Below are 15,210 nucleotides of genomic sequence, written 5' to 3' on the forward strand. Positions count from 1 at the left end.
ATGAATCCTCTGCCATACTGAAAGTGTGCATTTCTTTAAGGGTATCCTTACAAGCTTTTGTTCCATTTTAGGGCTGCTTTGAGAAAGTGGAGGAATGGCTGGATGACAACAAGCACCTGCTGGGAACCATCGGCATGGTCATCTTGGTAGTGCAGGTAGGAGGCTTAGTGATAAATTGTTCTTTCCTTCTCCCTTTGTTTTTGCTTCTCTCCCATTTATTTCCTTCCTGTTTCTTCTTTTTGCTTTGTGTCTGGGTGCATTTGTTTGTGTCTGCCTGTCTGGCAACATGTGTAAAAAAAGAAAAAAGTGTGCATCCAGTGGCCTCAGTGCCATCATCTACTGAGCAAGTAATGAGGCCTGTGCTAAGTGGGCGTTCTGGGCACCCACACATCCTGAAATATTGAAGTCACTGTCTTCTGCACCCTGATCCTGTCTGGGAGAATCAAAGCCACATGGCTGTGTGCCAAGCAGGCTGTAGTCATGTATAAGGAGCCATCAAAAGATTGGACAGCAGAGATACTGAATATGGAGGAGCAGGTGTAAAAGCACAGTAGGGAAGGGTGATAGATATTCCTCCTCAGATACCATTTCTCTTTATGTCCTTAAATCTGCTTTACATCTATCCCTCTTTGTACAGTGAGTTTTCACAGTTGCTTGGTATATTTTCAACTTACTTGGAGTTGTGTGCTAAAAGTGTCTGTAGACTGAACAAAGCAAAATGCACTTTCCCTCGCATTTGCACAAATTTTACTGCTAGAGTGTTTTGCAGTTTATGCTTATTCGGGATTTTTTTCCTTAAATTGCACTGCCTTAAGAAAATCTTTTCACACCCACTTGACTTTGTATGCAACTACGCTTTGTCTATAACTCACGTTGCATTCAGTCACAAAAACATACTTTAAAAGTTATGCTCTGTCCCCGGATCTGTGCTGCACTTATCACTCAGGTCCATCTTTTCTTGCACCTACTTTCTATTCCTTGCTACATTTTTTCTTACAATTCTTATATTTTACTCCTTCAGCAGATACAAATTAGGTGTCTGTGTAACTTCCACCAGCTGTCTTTGCAAACCTTTAGAAGTCATACCAATATGACTTATCAATACTTCTCAATATTCAATTTTCCATCCAAATAAAGCAACTTTTAAACAAAAACCTTTAAACAAGAAAATCTGCAAACGGAAATTTAAAGTGTTTTTCCATCCTCTACTGTTATACATATATAAGAAGTTGGCCATATTGAGATAAACAGCTGAGGGCACCAATTCTCCACTTGAGGGCCATTAAAGCATTGCAGAAGAAGACATGAGATATGGTCAACCGTATCTCAGAAATCATGACAGAAACACGTCATTGTGTGAATGCTGATTCAGCAGCATTCAAAGTATTGTTATTCGATTCTTTGATTTTCGGTCGCCAACTACTTCTGCATACTTTCAGCTAGAAAAACCATTCAAATATCAAAATGTTCAGCTCTTTAAGGACATTTTTCCTTGTATTTAACTTTTCTCCACCATTTATAGTTTTTAAAATATTCATTTTTTTCTTTTTACATTAAAAGTCATTGGAGCAATCTTTAAATCCTCTTCAGGCTTCTTCCACATCTAAATGATACTGCTCCCACATACTTTCACCTACAGACGTCATTCAAACTTTAAACTATTTACAAAACCTTCAGCTATTAGAAAATGATTCAGCTTTTTGATATCTTTTACAGTTTTTGTGTAATCACTGTTTAAGTTTAGTGCTTCTTTAGGCTTTTTCTGCATTTTTAAGGGCTGCTCAGTGTGGGTGATGTCACAGCTACAGTGCAGAGGAGAGAGGAAAAGATTGTCTTAAAACTTTCTCTTTAACTTGCTCTCACAGCCACAATTCTTACTTCTCATACATATACTTCTCTACTTTCAGCCAATCTGCTTATTTAAGCAATATTACTTAAACATTTGGCTCAGTGAGCCTTCAAATGACAAGAGCCACAAGCATTCCTTCATTGACAGCCCTCCTTAAACAACCTGGGGTTTTTCTTTTTTGTCACTTTTCTTGACACACTATACTATGACTTTGTTATCACCCTATTTCGACATACATACTATGACTTTTTTATCACTTTTTTGACATGCTATACTATGTCTTTTTTATGACTTTTTTCGACATACTATACCATGACTTTTTTTTGATATACTATGACTTTTTTGTCACTTTTTTCGTCATACCATACTATGACTTTTTTGACATACTATACCATCACTTTTTTTTTATATATTATGACTTTTTTATCACTTTTTTTGACATAGTATACAATGACTTTTTTCGACATGCTATACTATGACTTTTTTCAGCATACTATACCATGACATTTTTTGATATACTATGACTTTTTGTCACTTTTTTCGTCATGCTATACTATGACTTTATCTCTTTTTTCGACATACCATACTTTGACTTTTTTCGACATACAATACCATGACTTTTTTCGATATACTATGACTTTGTTATGACTTTTTTCAATATACTATACTATGACTTTTTGTCACTTTTTTCGACATACCATACTGTGACTTTTTAATGCCTTTTTTCGACATAGTATGCTATTACTGTTTTCAACAAAAATTCTTTGCTGGCACACTGGCTCAGTGGTTAGTACTGCAGCCAAAATGCAACTGGCAAGTAGTCACTGCAGACTCTGACCCAGGTTTGATAACCATTCCGGGCTGGCACTTTTTATGATGTTTTTTTCGACATACTCTACTTTGATTTTTTTCGACATACTGTACCATAGTATGACTTTTTTTATCACTTTTTTCGACATAAGATAAGATAGACTTTATTAATCCCACATTGGGGAAATTCCCTTGTTACAGCAGCTCAAAAGAAAAATTCACACACATCAGAATAACACAAATACACATTAAATAGACATAGGAAAAAATATACAAAAAATATTATAAGAAATATAAGGAATAGAATTAGTTATAATAATAATAGTAATAATATGTACAATATAAACACCCTTATATAAACAGACAGTATATACACACAGATATACAGATGAGTAAGGTGCAGATGAATATAAATGACAAATTGTACAGTAGGAGGTGACACGGAGTAATAAATAAATAAATAAGCATAGTGCAGAATATTGTCAAGTGATGGCTCATGTTGCAGAATCAGCTAGCAGTGCTACATTACAATGTTGTATTAAAGAGTCTGACTTTGATTCCCAGTCCCGGAATATAATACATACAATACTATGACTTCAATGTGTTGATAGCGTCGTTGTTTATTTATTATAGCTTGATATGTTGCTATCAGCTGGCACATAAGCACTATTACAACTTGTGCAATATTGATCATTTGTTAGTAGATGGCGTGATTCATTTTGTCTAGCAAAACTTTGTTCACAAATGTTTGCTTGAATGTTGTGCGATTCAGTGCGAAAATGAATGGAAACACCTTAAAATGTCTCAAATCAATTTGATATACCAATTTGACCGCAAAACAGCATGTGACGTCATTACGCACAGGTTTTTATTCGCTTTAAAGCCGTTGAATGTAAACACACTTTCATTGTGTGTTTTTCATTTTATTCGCATGAGTTTTTTTACCGAACTTCAGATAATTCTATTGACAAGTGGATGGAAACTTAGCTTATGACTTTTTCAACATTCTATACTATGACTTTTTTGACATTCTAAACTATATCCTTTTTATCACTTTTTTTGATATACTATGACTTTTTTTCGTCATGCTATATCATGACTTTTTTTAACCATTTTTTCAACATGCTATACTATGACAATTTTGGACATACTATATGGGGTTTTTTTAATCACTTTTTGACATGCTATACTATGACCTTTTTTCAACATTCTATACTATGACTTTTTTCCAACATGCTGTACTGAGACTTTTTATCCCTTTTTTTGATAAACTATACTTTGACTTTTTCATCACTTTTTTCAACATGCTATAATTTGAGTTTTTATCACTTTTTTGACATACCTATACTATGACTTTTATTTTCAAAAGACATTGTTGGTATTACAATATTTCAATGAAATTCATACTGATTAAAACCATTTCCACTTTTACAACCATTCTCACTACTTCACCTTCCTACACAATAATGCCAGCAATCCAGTTTATCATTTTCTGCAGGAAATGCATTTTCTAGTTTATGTTTGTTTCACATATTAATTTGAGATATGTTACAGTCTCAACATTCCACACTTACCGGATGTTTTCTTCTCATGCACGTCATGAGTCATTTAAGTCTGTTTCCATTGGTCTTCTGTGTTGCATTTTGTTTTTATCAATACATCAGCTTTTCCATGTCAGCCAAGCGTAAAAAGTTTTTTGAAGTTTTCATGACATTTTTTGAATTTTCCACACAACTTTCATGCGAAAAACGCATGAAAACAGGTGGATGGAAACACACTTAAAATGTCTGCTTATACAATGCATCATCCCCTGCACTCTGCTTCTTCCTTTTCACTCATACTCTCATGCTTTCAACATGCCCTCTTGCTTTATTTTCCCTGCCCTCACACTTCAGTTTGCTAATCCATGAATCCATGGTTCAGTCAGAAAAAGTTGGCCTTGCTATGAAATCTCTGTGTTGAGGTTTGTAAGATCCCTCACATTTCAAATAAACTTAGGGGAAGATGGTGCTTGGCCTTCTGTTAAAGTTCACGGCCACACTGTGAGAAAATCAGCATTATATATATCAGGCAACTTCAGATTACTATGTATTCATGACATCCATGCTCACATGCATTGCAACTCACTGAGTCTCTTCTCTCATTCTGACACTATCTCTTCCCTGTCTGTTCATTCTTCTGCAAACACAAACTCACACACAGTATGCACATGCACAACAGTGATAAATGTTGGCCCTGTTTGGAGACTGATAAAGTATTGGAGCAGAATTAAACCCCACACAACCACACCGACACGGCTGGCATTCATTTTAATGATCTCTCTCCCTCTCTATACACACACACACACACACACACACACACACACCCTTCCTCTCATCACTCTGAGTCAGGTAAGAGTGGAATACAGACCCTGAGCTGTCAGATAGCAGACTCGAAGGCAAGTTCCCCAACAATCAAAGCTGATGCCACACAAGTCTGCGATGTTACATAACAGCCAGAGGCGCAGAGAACTAACGTATAAATGATTCAGACTAGCAGCATATATCACAGACTTAAGCAAAAGACTATATGTATAACGCCATCCACAATGGTTTCAGAAATCTCAGCCCAGTTTATATATTCTTAAGCAGGTGCGGATGATGGAGTTTTGAAGAGTCCTGTAGGAGCGACTGTCATGCTGTCTGACTAAGACTAAATGAAGCAGACAGCAAAATGCTCTATGAATGTCAGAGCTGCACAGATGAGCCATGTAAATAATTGTGTTGGTTTTTCATTGGTCCTCCTATCTCCATCTTAGCTGGATGTTTACCTCAAATGGCACTAGATGTTTTGATTGACAGCGGCTTAAGGTAGCATTTTCTCTGAAGCAGCCCTATGAATTAGGCTTTGACTGAAACTAAAGGGAGAGAATCAGCAGCTTTCCTTGGCTAATCACATCCCGTAGGAATCCCCAGTGGAGGCTGTTTGCAGGTAGTCCACATTGCCTTTTTTAGTAAAGACTATGCACCATAGTACTTTGCCGTTTCTCTGCCATCCAAACTTTGCCAGATAATGGTTTTAGGATCAGACTTGTGACTGTGTTTGATGTAGAAGTATCAGGGGTAATGGAAACTTCAAAGAGATAGCTGGCTACTTTGATTCAGTGGCATCTCAATTTACGTCACTGACTTAATGCTTGTGCACGCTGTACATTTTCGTTTCCATCACAAAGATTCCGGAGCTCTCGTTTGAAGGCCGTCTGAGAAAAGGAGAGCGAAAAACGAAAATGTGCTGGTGCTTCACCACAGGATTTATTGTTCATCAAAACTCATTGCAGCCGAAGGCATCAACATCAAAAAGGACACACAGGGACACACACTCATCATACAGAGACACACATAAACATGCAGACACAAATTCACTGTCTCCTTCTCCTTTCCTCCACAGCTCCTGGGCATGGCGTTCTCCATGACGCTGTTCCACCACATCCACAGAACGGGGAAGAAGTATGATGCTTAGCCTTGGGGATGGAGGCACCCAACGGAGAGGAGCTGCACTGCCTGATGGGATAAGACTCGGATTGAAACACCCCGGCTTCCCCCCTCACTTTTACAACCTCTTTAGAGCATTCTTTGCCCCTTCCCAGACCTTCTGTACAGATTCCAGCTGTGTTCCCGCTCTTTTCTGCTCTCTCCTCTCACCACTCATTTTGCCAAAGAGTTAACACAACTGGAAAAGAAGGGACACCTACTTTTGGCAAGGAAGAGAACACCATTTGTTGTCACTCCTCTCGAGTACATTTCGATTTTATTTTGTTGTCTTTTTTTGCTTGGACTAACAATTTGCTGGAAGGAAGGACAGACTTTGAGACAATGAAGACTTTACTAATGCCCACACCCCCCACTGCGAGGCAAAGAGAACATATGAAACTGATAATACCCTCCACCTCTTGTGGAGCTTCTTTTTCCTCATTGATTAAAGTCAAGCTCCCTTTTTCACCTGTAAATGAAAGAAGTTCCAACATGGCATGCTAGTTTTCTACTTTACTTATTTACCTTTGTCGTCAAAATGTCAAACATCTTCATTTGTTTCTTGTTTCTTTGTATGTCATCGACGCTCCTGTGGAATGTTATGTGTTGGTGTCTAATCTAATCCATGATTCATATTTTTTTCATTCGGTAATAGAGATTTAGGCAAAGGGGGCGTGATGGAGGAACGTCATGTTAGCGTGAGAACTTGTCAGTGGATTTATTTTTCACAGAATTCTGCAGCATCCTCTGAAAAATAAATTGTAATGCACACATCTGCCTGTGAACACACACACACACACACACACACACACACACACACACACACACACCAGCAGTATTCCCATTCCTATGAGACAATACAAATGGTGTAAAATGGCTGTTTATTAGGGCTCCACCAGGACTGTCAAGTGAAGAGTAATGTAGTTCCCCCTTCGAGAATACAGACTGAAGTGTGTCTGTGTGTGTGTGGGGCTTTGCGGGTGTGTTTTATCACATTGTCCAAGCTGCAGAAGGAAAAAAAACACTGCATACTGTAGAAACATGGAGCAAAGCAAGGGCACAAGGGGCAAAAACAGAGCAGACATGTTTCCCTGCTACCATCAATTGTGTTAGCGGAGGTGGCTAGAGACCTTCTCTCCTATATTCTTGAGATCTCATCCATTTGCTCTGCCCTCCTTACTCTTCCTCGCTCTGGCTGTCGACTCCTCCCTGCCTCCATTTTTCTTTTTTTCACCCCAATTTTCTTCCCACATGTCAGAAAGCAATGAGCCACAATATCTCTGCTGACATTCCTGCTCATCACATCAGTTAGTCTGGTTTGCAACTTCACTGGTTTTATGTAAGCTTCTTTTTCTTGCAGCCACAGTGGAGGGAGGGTGGCGGGAGTGTAGGAGGATCAAAGCAGAGACAGATAGGTATGGCAACATGCCCTACAGTATAGGACATGTCTGTTTACCGCTGATTCACTGCAGGAGGCCTAAAGCATCAGCCTGCATCCTTAAGACTGAAAATACTCTGCATCTGCTGTGGCGACTTAAAGAAAATGTCCTCCAGTGTATTTGCTATTGTTATAGGTTTGTTTCAGTTCAGGCCGTCATTTGGTTACGATTCGTTGTCATAAGTTGTGATAATGTACTCAATAAAGTAAACGAAATATGACATTTCAACAACAGGGCAAGAAACAAGCAGTCAGCTGATCAGACAGGTTGTGAACAGTTTAACCAAATTAGCTACCATTTTATTCAGAAAACACACCAGTGAGTGGTCAGCAATAATCCCGCGTTGCACACGATAACTGTCCGCACATTTACAGCAACAGGTCAAAGTTAAACCAGAAAGTCAGTCTGTAAACTCTGTTGTATTTTTTCAAAAGATAGTTAACTGTTCACATTTGTTTTCTCTTCCAAATAAGTTTGGCTGTTCTGGGAAACTTATATCATCGTCTGACTGCTCATGTTCCTTCGTAGATAATCAGAATGAACAGGCCTTCCAGTAGGACAAGCACAGGTGTAAATAATGAAATTAATTATGGCCGAATTCCATTTAGCTGCTTTGATTTCAGATTCCTGGTATCGTGCGAGGAGGCATCATCATTGGGGTAAAACACATACAGTAAAATCTGGTCTGCATTTGCCGAATGGCTCAATAGCTGGCACTCGATCATAGAACATGGGGATGATTGATTCGTTTCACTGAGGCGTTGGCACTCAACCTTGGGTTGAGAATATATTTTACACGGAAAAAATAAACATATGTCGCCACCATTCGAGTGTACCAGAAAAGTTCTGTCAGGCTGAGCACACCCAAAGAGCACCATCGCTTTATTTTGTAGCGTCAGAGAACGTGTCCCAGCCTTCATTCAATAGCCATGGTATTGTGCATGCTGGCTCACTGTCACTCTCACCAGCAGTGTTGTAGCTGAGACCACCTAAACTGAGACCAAGTCATCACCAAGACCAGAGTGTATAGAGACCATGTCAACACCAAGACCAAGGCAGGGCAAGACCGAGATTTGTGTTAAACAGCCAGAGCTTCTTCTCCTGTCTCCCGCATTCACTTTCTTGGGAGTGCAGACTGATCTCAAGAAGTGGCGTATGTATGACACGCCAATTCGTATGCCATTTTGGCATGTTATCAAGACGCATAATCGATTTTTAGCGTGTTTATCAATGCCGTTTGGCCTCCATTTACTTACATTACCTTGCAATTGCGTGTCAATTTACGCCGTAGCGAGTAGTATGAAAGCCCGAAAATCCGCGTAGGGAGGTTGGGTGGGGTGGTGGATGGGTCAAATAACACAGGACTTTCACCCAGGAGACCAGGGATCGTGTCCCGCATGTCACGTTTCCTAAACCCAACCATGCCGTTGTTGTCCCACGTCCCGTTATTGTTTTCCTAAACCCAACCGTCCCGTTCTTCTTTTCCTAAACCCAACCCGTTCGCCGTGATGCTAATTACTCGAGCCGTCTTTCCTGCTCTGTCTCTGTGTCGCTCTTATACTGTTGCCCCGGGCAACCAATAGCGTAGGATCCCAAAATGGTGGGCGGGCTCAGACACCTCCCAAATCGTCACGTGACAGCAAGCTACCATGACGTATGTCCTCATTCTCAATACAGCGTAGATATACATGCGGATAGCTCAAAATGCGTACAGATAACACGCCACTTGGTGTATGTTTAAGTCATGATGTCACGTTGGGGAGTGTGTAAAGGGGGCAGGGAGAGGGGGGTTAACAGAACTAATTTAAATTTAGATAGGAGTCAAGTTATTGGTTGCATTTGCAAGTTTTAACACATAAGCCTAAATCAGACAATGCACAGGCAATTTAGCGAAACCCCTGAAGACGAGACCTTCAAAAACTGGTCTTAAGACCGGTCTTGAGTACTACAACCCTGCTCACCGGGACACTTGAATAGAACAGAGCCATCGTTAGCGTCATTAGTAACACCTGTGCTTTTCCTTCTATCACAAGTCGAAATGTCTGCTATGAGAAAGGCCTATTGCCATGTGGCTTCGTTTCAATACTCATCATGACGTTGTGGTCGTGTTAGCTGTTCCCTGTACGGGAGTTTCCAATTACCCTGGCTAATTAGACCAATCCATTAGGAGAATTTTAAAGGGCACTGTGTGGTGCGTAAATTTCACACTCAGAATTCGGATACAAAAAATGCAGGACAGTAAGAATAGTGCATTACATAGCAAACGGGGGGTGATTTCAGACAGCCCACTTTTCTGGCTTTGGCACAGAAAGACGTCCCTATTGCTCTGATTGGCTTGTTTGTTCCTCCAACAATCAAAAAGCAGCCGTCAATAAGTACAATACATTTCTTTTTAGAAAAAGTCTGCGCTGTGGGCAGTAGAGTCATAGAACCTGGTTGTGTTTCTTTTCTCATCAGACTTCCCAGATCACTGCAAAGAACTTGCAGTACTATTACTGATAGGAATGACGGCCCAAACTACAAAAATAAGACCAAGTTTTAAACTGGAATAATCAGGAAAGGTAGTTTGCTGCTGTTGGAAACCGAGTAGAGAAATCACTGAGACCAGAAGTGGCTGCGTTCTAAATTGTATCCAAGATAATCATTGACAGGAGAGTTTGTAGATTTGGATGAATCCTTGGAACTCAGACTCTGTGCATTGCTGCTACATACGCAAACAAGTGACAAAGCATTACCTACCAAGATTCACTCAATAGACATTCTTCCAGTCTGGCAGCCTGTTTGCCTCAGAGTATCACCAGAAATTATTTTTAACAGGTTGTTTTTGTTATTGGTTTGATGACGACTTAATATAAAAGACACTTAAAGAAGAGGTCCCTGCATCAGGGAGGAAAATATGTGGGCTGTGATGTGCAGCGACCCTGCTGGCTGTGATTCACTGCCTGCCCCCATATGCTACGACTCTTCTTGTTGTGTCCACGGGGGGAACACGACAGCTGCTGATGTACAGCGCAAGCACGAGTGGTCACATCTCCACCGCTTGGCTGCCTCCACAAACTCTCCACACATCCCTTATTTACTGCCTCGCTCTGCAGACACCCGGCGCTACATACACAGTAGCTGGCAGCACTTACGTTGTGGAATTACAGCTGTGCTCTTTAGACGCCTGGAAGCAGCTGTGAGGTATATCCTGCACCCGGGAGGGGTTATAGGAGAAACAGCTGTATCTAGTATGTAAATCAGACTGCATTGTAACGCTCACTGCAGGCAAGAAGTTCAGAAAAAAAACAGAGATAAATATTTTGTTGTGGTGCTTTGCCTCGCATTGGGTGGGAAAGTGTTTAAACGCAGGTGTCACAGAAAATGTGAGAATGGAGAATAGTGGAAATAAAACAAATCCAGTGTCTGTCTCCAAATCTTACGTCAAACTTCATAGAGCCTCTTTGCCCCCGACTGATCTGACTGTGCTGACATTCTGACATTTTCTCCTCCGTGTGAACTCCCTTTCAGCTCTGCCACTGTCACCTAGATTTTACGGTTTTGTCAGAGAAAATGTTCCTTCGTGTTTTTAGAATGCAGGGATGAATGCCGTTTTAACAAAAGCTGTTTAATGTTATTTTTGTACAATGGTTGTCGCTGTTTTAATGTTTGTTTTTATACGACTGTTTTTCTTGTTGTAGGCCATTTTAAATGGCTTTTAATTTTTTTTTGCATTCGTGACGGAGGCTCATTGTCGCTCATTGTGAGAACATGACACCAATAAGCATTTGTTTCATAGAGGATTAGTCTTTGCGGTGTTCCTCTACAAGGTGCAAAAAAAACCGCCTTTCTGTCTTAACATTGCTACAGGCAGTTAAAGCAATTAAGTCAGAATTAATAGAGAGGGAAAATTTGGCATATAGCATCGGGTGAAGCCCACAAAAGACATACTGCACGCTTGTCGCCGTGCTTCTCTGTAGTAAAACCTAGTTTAATTAAATTAGGACGTGCTGGTATAATCTGCAGTATGTCTTTTAAAACTGCCAGTGTAAGAACCATTATGTATTTCTAGAGCATGATCTATTAGATGGCACTGTACAACACTGAGCTCATGTCACTGCAGTATATCAGCCCTGTACGTTAGCCCCGGATGTAAATATGCCCATTTTACAACTGATGTAACTTACTGTTATACTTTGCCTCTTATAATCACATTTACATTGACAGTTTAATTGCCATTTTGAATTGCTTAACAACCCATGCTATTTTGTGCTCATTTACAGACCCATATGTTATCCATTCTCTCATGTTTGATAGTTGTTCTGCCTGTGTGCAGGAGCAGTGTCAATTTGTATAAATTTGTGTTATTTGTCAGTATGGTTTTATCTGCATCTTGTAGTAAGACACATTTTTTTTCTGTATATATATATTTTTTTTTTGAGGGGGGGGGGGGGTATTCCCTGTTATCCATGGAAGCACTCCCAGTAAACCACAGAGCTGGTAAAGGAAGAATGCACATGCAGCCATTAGGTTTTGTCTGCTGTGAAGAATTTTGACACATAGAAGCTATTTTTTATTTTATTTTATTTTTGCCACCTTCAACATATTATTTCTGTAATCTCCTCCTAATCCTTCCCCCGTGCTACAGCTGAATATCTGAGCAGTGGAAATGTATGCTCTGGAAATGGTGTGTTTGATGTTGTGTTCTGCTGGGTGGCACTATCTGATACATGCCAGCCTTGTCCTGTGGAGTTTTCTGCTACATGTGAAAGCACTCTGAATATCTATATACTAGGTGGTTCACTACCTTCTCTTTATTCTCTAAATCAACTATTTTTTAAATAAAGAAAAGAGTGTCACAAAATCCCACGATACCGTACACTCATTGACTTTCATGTTTAATGACTCGGTGCTCCTGATGTATTCCCTTTTTATGCCACTGTCAATTATATAGGCAGCATTTAAACAGTGTTTGATGCTGATTTTTCTTTTTTTTCGGGGTTGGAAGACAGGACTTGGCATTAAAAAGCAAAGTGGTGTCACAGCATATCCCATGGTGTATTGAATGAAAGAGAGCGGCATTGCCACCCTTAAAATTGCCTCTTTTTTTAAAGAATAACAAAACCTGAGGTTGTCCTAAAGACGCTGAGATGAGCGAATGGTAGTCAGCCAGTCGAGCAGAGGTTTTTTTTTTGTTTTTTTTAAAGAACAAAAGGGAGATGAAAGTGGGAACCATTGCCAATTTGTCTCTCGTTTCTACAGCATGGAGTGAGCAGCAGAGTATTTTTGTACGGAGCTTTATCCCTTTTTCAACCTAATTGTTATCAGGCCCATGTGTGATAGTAAGTGGAGTTTATTGTGCCATTCCATCCTGGCTTTTTGTTTTACATCACTGTTCCTTCTATGCAAAAAAAATTATGACCTATTTTAGCCTTTGTACAGATTATTTTGTATGAGTAACATGTACTGAAATAAAGCAAACAGAATCAACCGTGGATACTTTTTTCCCTAATTGTTATTACAGCATTTCAACCCCCCCGCCTCATCCTCAGCAGAACTCATTACATTAACCTGCATTGGGAAGGCTTTTATTTCGATGAGACTGTTTAGTCTGTCCCCACACAGCACCGGTTGTTTCTGCTGCTATCTGTTCCCAATCTGTCGCGTTACCCCGAGTAAAACTCGCTATCTTTTCAACTGCACGGCAGCGAGGCTTTTTAAGTATTTGTCATGGTGTTTTGACACGACTTCACATGCAAAAACAGCATGACTAATGCAGCTGCAGGCAGGCTTACTGTAGCTTCATACGGTTTGTTCTTCAAGACTTTTTTATACTAGTTAGCTGATACAGCTAATACATGAACATATAGTGAATGTTCTGTCTGAAGTACACTAGATTTAAGTTTTACAATGTTTGTATGAATGTAATTAAGGTCAAATTGGGATTTAAGAGGAAAAGCTGGGTTTTTTGTTGTTTGTTTTTCAAGGACTAGGTGGACATTTTGGGAAATATGCTTGTTTGCCTTCTTGCAGATAGTTCGACGAGAAGATTGATTCCACTCTCATGTCTGTATGATAAATATGAAGCTACATTTAGCAGCCGGTTAGCTTAGCTTAGTATAAAAACTGGAAACAGCTAACCTAGCTCAAACTGGAAACAGTTAACCTAGCTCTGTCCAAAGACAACAAAATCCACCTATCAACACCTCTAAATCCCACTAATTAACGTGTTATATTTAGTTTATTAAATCTGTACAAAAACTGAAGAGTTAAAAATGTCACTGTGGTTTTATAGGGGGCAATATGTGCCATTATGTTACTCCCGTAAAAACCACAACAATCTTTAGATTATTATTTTTTGGGGGGCTTTTCCCTTTATTTGTGGTGACAGTGGATAGACAGGAAAGGTGGGAGAATGACGGGGGATGACACGCAGCAAAGGGCCGCAGGTCGGACTCGAACCCAGGCCGCTGCAAAGGACTCAGCCTACATGGGGCTCTTCCTGGGTGAGCTAGAGGTCGCCCCAACCACAACAGTATTTATGCTAAGCTAAACCAACCAGCTACTGGCAGTAGCTCCATATTTACTGTACAGACATAAAAGTGGTATCAATCCTGTCATGTAACTCTTGGCCATAAACCCAAAATGCAGAAGTTTAACTATTCCGTTAAACAAGAAAAAAGTTAAAATCAAAATGCATTACTAGTAAGGTCAAATTCTTCCCAATTAGGTGTCTGTGGGACTAAAAATAGAGTTGTATCCTGTCTAAAGAAAGATAGATCAATCTCATTAAGTCTTCATGCAACTCTGGCAAGGTACTGAGGTACCTGAGGGACCTCATGTCCTTCTGTCACTCCACAGGAGACACTTGATGTAATGATAAAAACAAACCTTGTGATTAAGTATTTACATACACTACAGTATTCCTATTTCCAAGGACAGTTCGGACTACATGTCTGAGTTATGAGTTAGAAGAGAGCCGGTAGGGAATCCATCATACATTCACATTCAATTTTATAGTTGCGATATTATTCTTCCTGTTCTCCGTCCTCAGATAATCTCTCGTCAGTCTGACGGATGTATCATCTAAATCTCATTACAGAACAGGTGCCCTGAAGTGTACTGTATGCTCCTTGATTCCTTTGAGTGATATTTGGCGGAACAGCACAGCGGAAACGTCAAACAAAGTGCCTGATGTCATTTAACTACATTAGATGTCCTTCTTCTCAAAGATGTCATTGTCCAGCCTTTGTCAACTGGGATTCTGCTCTGATCTTTGCAGGAGAGCATCTGTCTTTGAGGCTGTAATTTGTAAACCAGAACCAATCAGAAGCAATAACCACTAATATTGAAACAATATGCCTAGAGGCCTATTATACAGCTTCTAGGAACTTTGAAGTAACAGAGAAAGGCAGTGAGACAGAGAGTGCATGGGGGGGAAAGAAGGTCTACAATGTAGCAGCCGGCAGACAATACTAAAGCTCGTAAGCCATTCAGCTGCAGTCAGCCAGAGATATTTTTTGTGTAATCTGACCTGCCTGCCTACATAGACATTTCTGGGCCCTACCAGCATGGCGGAGCAGCGTCACAGCCCTATGCCCCCTTTTTTTAGCCAGCGTGACAC

The 15,210-nt window shown here is 40.0% G+C and overlaps 1 protein-coding gene across 5 annotated transcripts in view; it reads left to right on the forward strand.

Moving 5' to 3' along the window:
• Positions 1 to 6,666, forward strand: part of tspan9a (tetraspanin 9a) — a 177,632-nt gene extending 170,966 nt beyond the window's left edge. For all 5 annotated transcript variants that reach the window (XM_036003784.1, XM_031282788.1, XM_031282787.2 and 2 more), the window contains 2 exons: positions 72 to 155; positions 6,086 to 6,666. In XM_036003784.1, coding sequence (XP_035859677.1) covers positions 72 to 155; positions 6,086 to 6,157 — 156 coding nt within the window. In that variant the 3' untranslated portion in view covers positions 6,158 to 6,666. The remainder of the gene's footprint in view (positions 1 to 71; positions 156 to 6,085) is intronic.
• Positions 6,667 to 15,210: the final 8,544 nt, after the last annotated feature.

The sequence above is a fragment of the Sander lucioperca genome, chromosome 7 (assembly GCF_008315115.2).
Source record: "Sander lucioperca isolate FBNREF2018 chromosome 7, SLUC_FBN_1.2, whole genome shotgun sequence".
Taxonomy (NCBI): domain Eukaryota; kingdom Metazoa; phylum Chordata; class Actinopteri; order Perciformes; family Percidae; genus Sander; species Sander lucioperca.